Source organism: Agrilus planipennis, unplaced genomic scaffold (genome assembly GCF_000699045.2).
Source record: "Agrilus planipennis isolate EAB-ADULT unplaced genomic scaffold, Apla_2.0 scaffold7, whole genome shotgun sequence".
In the NCBI taxonomy this organism is placed as follows: Eukaryota; Metazoa; Arthropoda; class Insecta; order Coleoptera; family Buprestidae; genus Agrilus; species Agrilus planipennis.
The window spans coordinates 296,623-305,213 of NW_020439340.1; the positions used below are offsets into that span (position 1 = coordinate 296,623).

The following is an 8,591-nucleotide window of genomic DNA, read 5'->3' on the forward strand; positions in this document are numbered from 1 at the left end:
ATATATATAATGTATTTATATGCTATGGTGCAAATCGATAGATGCATATATGTACGTATACTAAATAACCACATACACGTATACTTTCACATACCTAGCTATCTAGCAAGAAAATCTGTTAAGAATTCAACCGATATAATTAAACGGAAAATAGGTAGCGTCTATAAACCGTGAAATTAGCGTTTTTAATTTCATACAGGTCGGGGATTCTGTCGACATGCAGGAGGTTAAACACTTACGTATATGCTTGTAAGTGTACCTAGACACAGTCATATATGTAGAAAAACACAAACGATGGTTTTTACATTATTTACTGTCGGTTTGGCAGCGATTGATGCTAAACAGTGGAAAATCTTCAAGCAACAACATAATTCGATTCATCCGTCCGTCAACATACCTATCGGCAGGGTAAAAATGTCAATAACAACAATTATCATCCTCATCACCTGTAGTGGTTCAGTTTTAATTCCTTACTAAAATGTGTGAAACTACTGAAAATCGCTTTCTCTATTAAAATAACGGTCACAACTCATCAAGTGTTATTCATAATAAAATACAAGTTTTACACAAGTACACGTAACTACGTACCACATGTTAAGACAGGTAGGTATAGATACCTGTATGTATAGGGTATGTGTAGATATAAATAGGGAATTAATGTTATGGCGACTGTTTAAATATAATAAAATACTTAGACCTCTTACGTACATTCCTAGATACAAATGTTAATGTACATCTTTAGATATTATGTACTTTTTTTTTACCTATGTACCTACTGCATAGTGTAAACGTGGAATGCTGATGTAAGTATGTGTACATATCTGGGTGAATAGGTATATATGTATATCAGTGGAAGAAAAATGGAAATGACCATTCTTTTTATAAAATTTATCGTCACGTTTGTTCACCTAATTGGCCTAGATGCGAATGCGATATTGTCCTTATTAAAATAAAATTGCTATTCAAATTAAGGCAATGATAGATAAGCAAGCATGTACGTAATTGAAGAGAGCAGCAGACCAAAAGAAAATAGCGTTTACCTACAGTACACACTTCTATTTCAAAATTGATTAATTAATCTTAATTTTCTTAGGTATATATATGTGTACTGCACCTCGTTCGTATAAGTACGTACCTACTACATATTTTCAGGTAATCGTAAGAGTTATCTCATCGGAAATTTCGCAAAGAAATCGATGTGTCGAGACGACGACGCGACGTGTATTTTTATTGTCACTTCATTGAAAGGAAAGAAAAGGATAGGTGCGGTGTGTTATCGTACAAGACGACGTCGAGCGATCGATATATCGATTGCGAAGTCGTTCGTCGAGACGGACGACGGACGCTGCGAAGGGCCGCGCGTCGTTGGAAACGGGACCGATGCTTAGGGTAGGGCTTTGTCCTTATCGCCACCGTGCTGTGGCTGAAAACAACGACAAGCAAAATGTCTTTCCTTATATGTATGTATGTATGTATGTACCTATAAATGTATTCATATCTTACAAATAAGTACCTACAGAATAAATAATCCTGATTTCGTGAGTTTGAAATTTTGTGGTGTTTATTCATAAATGTATCTGTACTTAGGTACAGTAAAGATTACTGTGATATTCCTAGTTTAAATACATACAAAAAAGAGCAACCAACTAAATTTCATTAGTAATTATCTTCGTTGGTTTCCGATTACAAGTTTCAGCGGAAAGCTCATTATAAAAGATTATAATTTCGAGCATTAAATAGAAAACTTGGCCAAGTGTTTTACTACAATTTCTTTTTTTTTTTTTATTTCGATCGCAATACTTCTGATAACAGCCCTTTCCTGAATCAATTGTCTAGTTCGACATAAAAAGAAAGATAAATAATTAAGAACGATAGCTAAATATTTTATATTTAAAATTATCCCAGTGTGTGTTAATAGAGAGATGAGAAGCACAAATGCATTTAAAAATTAATTACAACAGTAAAAGAAATCAAATGGCGAGAATAAATAATAATGATAGCATCGGTTTAATAAAATACACTTGGCGGGTCATTGTGCGCGCATCTCGCAATCGGTTCAAAAATGATCTCTCGGTTTGCAACAAAGTTAGCATTTTCGCTCGTGTGTTCTTTGTTATTCTGAACGAAAACACGGCTCTAAATATTCTATTATAAATTACTTCCCGTACCCTCTAAATGCAAGCTTTCAGTTTCGGGTAATTTTCGGACATAGAAGCAAAAATAACAACTGTAAATAACATAATTAACAATGACGGGTACGTGCACTTTAAAGTCGTCGCATATTGTGAAAAGAAAATAAGATATTTACACGTTTATGCATGTACTTGGTTTTCTTCTCTTATTTCTTTCACTCACCATCAGATTATTTATACTTAATGTTACTTTGCCTACATGTTTCAACAACGAATCAATCATTAGAATTACAATTTTCTTCGTGTGATTCTTTATTAAAATGTTTTCTTGTCTTTTTTTGAATTTCGGTTCTCTGCTCTTAATTTTACATCGATACATGGCACATAGTGTGTACGTGTACACACATATGTCTACACATAATATCAAATGTAAATAGACGTATAAATACAACATACTAATGAGTTTTTCATCCTACGTCCAGACGCCTCCGATATGCGCGATTTTGACTGATAGGTAGGTGCATGCATCACTTCTATTATAAAAAATGTTTTAATATGTTTTGACCTACCCACAGATGTATTGCAACGTCATTTAAAATACGACATAAAACATCCTTTTTTGTTTTTTTTTTTAATATGTCTAACGTTGCGGAAGGGTACCCGAGATCAACATAAAACTGAAAAATGAAGAAAGATTTTTAATCTCAGCTGGAAATATTATACTTTTGAGATGTATGTATATTGCATAAAAACCACTGACATCAGATGAAGAATGTGAAAAATCAATCCTAATCCAATTTTACCTACTGCTTTATTACAAAATTTTCCCTCGTCGTCATAAGCCGAAAAAATCGAATAATCGGTTAGGGAAAACCGCAATACATATGTGACTCTATGTGTAGCATAACATGTGTACAAAATGGTATATTCTGCAGTATAAAAGTGTATCTAAATACATATATTGTACGTACATACATACATACTTATGTGTAGAATGCACACATTTGCACATACAACGCGCGCGTGAATAATAAAAGTTCCAGACATGGTATTAGGTACCTACTATACATATACATACGACGTTCTATATTTAGTCGTGAACAACTTTCATTTCTGAAAATAAAGTTCTAATCAGTGGGTAACTAACTAATGTTTTCGTTTATTAATGTGAACGTATGTATCTGTACGCATAATGAATGTTCGTCTGTAAGTTATTGCATATGGGGTCGTCAATAAGATACGTCACTCAGAATTTCACCTTTTTGAATCCCTTCCTCCCCTTCGTATCGGCTAAGCCATACCTTCAGCGACCCCCTGACAAATATTCCGTCACAAAAGCTAGTTCACTCCCTGTAAACGATTTCTTGTGATTAAAAATAGCAATAGTAATTAGGTATAGTCCGTTCAAAATTTGTTGATGTAAAATTGTCCGAAACGGGACAGGTCAATTCTCGGAATACAATAAGGGTCTGCCCCGGCTTGAGCGTATATGCAGTGGGGTACATAAAATATTACTTGGAAAGATATCTGGGTACTCCCCCTTAATTGCGAACGTAATTTATAGACGACCCCTATGTGTGTTCATTTTGTATTAATTATCTCCATGTTCGATCATGTATCTATGCAAATTATGCACAATTTTGTAAACCTTTTTCCTCAATTGTGAGAAAACACTCATCTAATGAAAGGATAACTTGAATTGTAATAGTAAGCGTACGTATTAGGCACCACAGAAGAAAAGTACGGCCTCGCGATCCGCGGCGACGCCGGAAAACTCCTGGGAGGGGGTGTAGTACGTTATTTCTAAAGCCCGTATACTCCTACTCCGAACATGGAATTTTTCCTGATTTCAGCGACGAATGCGCAGGATTTGTCTCCGAGTAAGAAATCGCATTTACTGCTTATTAAGAAAGTATCTTATCATACTCCGCGTGATTTCCTAATACGAAATAAAGTTACAAGTTTGAGAACCAGTAATGATACACCTCATAATTAATTCATTATAAAATAATAAAACGTATGACTATCCGTTTTTTTAAAAATAATAATATTACATTTTCATTTTTCTTTTTGAACTACGAAGACTGGGTAGGTACCTGGAAAGGGAGCAGCTATTAAATAAAATTAAAATGCAATTATTGTATGTACATGATAGGTCTCCAGTTACTGCCAAATTTTTTTCATTAACGTTTATGAATGGAAATTCTGAAAATAGAATGGCGTCGCGGCGCCAAATACGTCGACGATCGCGATCGTCAGGCCCAACCGTGTGAGCTTTATCATGTATAAACGTGTGACGAACCCAAGTAGCCGACAAAAACATTGCATCCCAAGGCAATTCGCGCGTTGCGGACAAAAGCGAGGGTGGAAACGTTTATACATAACTATTCATTTATGTGCACATGTACTTAACAATAACAACATGTAATGTAATTAAGACCTACTGCGTATATGTAGACCATATAACGTGGAACAGATAATTACTGACGTAGGTACATCTATAAAACAATATGAACTGCAATACATACGTGTATGAGTAGGTAGGAAACAGATGACGTATGTAGAAAAAGTTGAATAAACAAATTAAAACGTTTGTTGTAGATAACTTGCTACGCATATACGTGTGTATATTATGTATGTATTACACCTAAACTTTTATTATTATGGATATTAGGTATCTGGCAAAGGGAAATGTAATATTTTATTGTTCTTTCATTCGACTTTGGTTGAAACATTTAACGTTAAATGAACTATCTTTGAATGGTATCTAGCTAATATTGCTGGAGACATGAACTTTTACGTTATCGACGTAAGTCTATGTACACGAACAATCCAAAAACGCAATACATTGAATCATCATCATAAGGTCGTCAATCCTTTAAGACTGATTAGACACGCACCTCTATCCTGACCTAATCATCGCATTTCCCTAAAACTAGAACAATCCACATCCTTAACTATTTGCGAACAGTAATCTAATCTAGGTCTACCTTTACCCCTTCTAACTCCCGTTTCTGTCTCTAATATGTCTCTGACAATAACTAGCTTTGTATGCTGCATAAATGCGTCTAGCTTATTTGGCCGTATATTTCAATAATATTACTATTCAATATGAGCGTTACTTCTTCTATTAGGAAAACTGATTTTCTATTTTTTTTTGTTTCAGGAAAAAAATTCTTTTCTGAATTATAACGTATCCTGTATTCTCACATTACCCCCATATCAGAGGCAAGGCTACGGAAGGCTGCTCATTGATTTTAGTGAGTAATTAATTGTTAATTACCTATAATTATTGTGCAAAACCAATATTATTTAAAAAATTTAATATTTATTAATGCCAAAAATCAAACTATCATAATTTAATAAGCCTTATTGAATTTGATTGTCAAGTTGTTAATCTGCTATCTACCGGCACGTTAAACATCTACACACATAAATAAGTTTTCTATTAAGAAAATACCTATTCCCAAACGGTCGACCGCCAGTCGTAGGCACTTTTGTCACCCTTTTCAAGAGGCGAAATTTAAATAAGTAAGTAAAATCAAAATTTAATACGAACTAATTGTAATCGGTCGTTACGTTCTAATACAAGTGTATGTATAAGTTCATTTTTATTAGTGTAGGTCAGGTTCGTAAATCCAACATACCGTACGTAGAATAGTTGTGTAGCCTGCGTCTAGGATCTTTTACGTATACCTATACTATATATACATATATGCTCGTATGTATGCACGTAATACATAATACAATAATTGGTAGAATGTGCCGGACAATCCTAATAAACGATCCGTTTCGGATAGAATAGGAGGAAGAGCACAAACCTCGTACCTAATAGGAGAACGAGAAAAAGAGAGTATGGTAGGTCTGTGACCCTCCTCTCAACGACTCGATTGAATTGGCGAGACAGATTTCAGATGGGGATGACAAAAACCAAGCGTCGTTAATAATATCTATAAAATATAATTTTTGAAGATCTGTTTCGAATACATAAATGTACATACTGCATAATACTTATTAGTTGCGATCCCACATGAAAGCAATGAGACAATGTTTGAGCTGTGGTTACAGTTTTGGTGTTCAGGTAATTTGCAACAGAACAATAAACACTGTCAAGCCATAGTCATAGTCTAAGGAGATGTACGTTATGCAGCAAACAAGGTCAGTTCTCAGGGGTAGCTTATGTCGTACTTTTTACAAAAAAATACTTACTATATATCGTAATTAACCGATCAGATCGAGTTCTGTAATGAAATGGTAAAAGAGTTGTAGAGATATACATTATTGGTGGGGTTAGAAGCAGTGCAATTAGTTATGTATATGTACATTAGCAAGGGATGCTACCCAACTTTTTTTGTACCGGGACAGGGCGCGGCGTCTGACGTGACGTCACTCATTGACGACGACGCGGCGCTAGTACGAACCACGTATATACATATCTCGGCGCCAGACGTCGTTATCGATTCGATGCTGCTGTTGGTTGAGGTCAATACACTCCCCCTACCCCGCTCGTGTATCGTCGCCCCTTAACCACCCTCAATCCACCGTCCTTTTGCCGTCTACGCCAACGCGGTCCACAACCCCCCCCAGTTCATTCCTTCCAACGCGTGTTAGATGCAGGAAATACTACTTCCTAGGTAGACATATGGAGTTTACGAACGGTATAAAAATTGAAAGAAAAATGAAGAGACAAAGGATGACAAATTGTGACTTTCGAAGAAGAAAACGAAACTAAATGCTAAAACATCTACAATTATCACATCATTACTTGAATTTTTTTCTTACTAAAACATAGGTGCCTACTATTACGACTCGTACTACACACCGTAGTTGTAGTAAAATAGTAATTCGTAGTAGGTCTCAACTCATTATTCAAGGGTAGGTACCTATATTGTGTATTGTACGTACAATCTCATAAGAATTAATAAAAGATTCGACAGGCGGGTGTCTGCACGATATAATCGGATCCGCTTATAACGATCGGGAACGAGCCATAAAAATGTGTTCGCTATATGCGATCGCGTGCCATAATTTATATTTATCGGATGTCGCTGTAAAAACCTCCTGTTTCACAAAATTGTTTATCCTAGAGGTTTAGACCGTAGCTTAAGCTTTCAGGAGGGCATCGGTTCGATTATGGATACGCCTGCCACGGTCTAAGTTTTTCTGTGGTTTCCGTGGATAATTTAGACAAATATTGAGACAGCAATAATATTCCACAGAATCTTTTGCTTCTCTTTGAAATTCATTTCGTCCGCCTTATCTTTCTCTCCCCATTCCAGCGGAGACTGAAATTTTTTTTGACTCGCCGGAGAAGAACCAGTCTTGAGTCACATTATTATGATCGAATTTCGAACACTGTTCGTTCTGTCTTATGATTATGTACATTATTGTGATTATTTTGAATTGAATTTGGTTTGAATTGTTGCAGGTTATCTGCTTACGCGAACGGAAGGTAAGATCGGATCGCCGGAAAAACCGTTGAGCGATTTAGGTTTGATATCTTACCGATCGTATTGGAAAGACGTTCTTCTCGGTTATTTATGTTCCACCGCGGGTACGACCTTGTCCGTCAAGGATATCAGTCAGGAGATGGCCATACACTCGTACGACATCGTGTCAACGCTTCAGGCGCTCGGTATGATGAAGTACTGGAAGGGCAAGCACATAATCCTCAGGAAGCAGGACGTCCTGGACGAATACGTCGAGCGCGTGAAACGCCGAGGTTCGTTGTTAAAAGAGGTAGATCCGGCATGTTTGCGATGGAAACCGTTCGTGCCACCCCAACCCGCCCCCGTTTAACACACGATTAAGGGCTGCTTGACACTGTGGGGTCATTGTATATGTAACCTTTTTTTATCCGACATTTAAAACATTATTTTAAGAGGGGGTCTTCCGCGGAGCAAACCGAAAAAGTGAAACAAAAGGAAAATTGTAATTTTTAATTAGGGACTAAATTATTAATAATTACATATAGATTTTGTGGAACTGCATACTTGTAGTTATCTGTACACATATTTATCTATTTTGATAATTATTTTTCATCAATTTTTTATCATTAATTTTACTGTTTTAATTTGCACATTTTTAATTCTTGTACATATGTATGTGCTTTTATTAGCTGCTTAATTGCGAACAATTTAATTATTGGGCGATTTTATACAACATTTTATTTAACTACCTGTGTATGTAGGTATTGTGGACCACAAAATACATTGATGTTTTAGGTGATTCGTGATTGTTAATTTATTTTTGCAAATAAATAAAACCAAGTACTTACACCTCGTTTGAATATCAAATGATCTATTGAAAAACAGGACGTGGTATAGGACAAGGTACCTGATGAAAGTTCAATAAATGCAATTTATGGGGTGTTACGCCTTGTTCAAAAGATTTTGCGAGTTAGATTTGTATAGGACAGTTTGTAGGGAAGCAGATAATATCGTCATGTTTACTAAATTA

The 8,591-nt window shown here is 35.7% G+C and overlaps 1 protein-coding gene across 2 annotated transcripts in view; it reads left to right on the forward strand.

Moving 5' to 3' along the window:
* LOC108739967 (histone acetyltransferase KAT7) overlaps window positions 1-8,360 on the forward strand; it is a 12,218-nt gene extending 3,858 nt beyond the window's left edge. The window contains exons 5-6 of one of the 2 annotated variants that reach the window (XM_018474099.1): window positions 5,299-5,392; window positions 7,561-8,360. In XM_018474099.1, coding sequence (XP_018329601.1) covers window positions 5,299-5,392; window positions 7,561-7,931 — 465 coding nt within the window. In that variant the 3' untranslated portion in view covers window positions 7,932-8,360. Of the gene's footprint in view, window positions 1-1,152; window positions 1,461-5,298; window positions 5,393-7,560 lie in introns of those variants that run through there. The other variant, XM_018474100.1, reaches the window with a different exon arrangement.
* The last annotated feature ends 231 nt before the right edge of the window (window positions 8,361-8,591 follow it).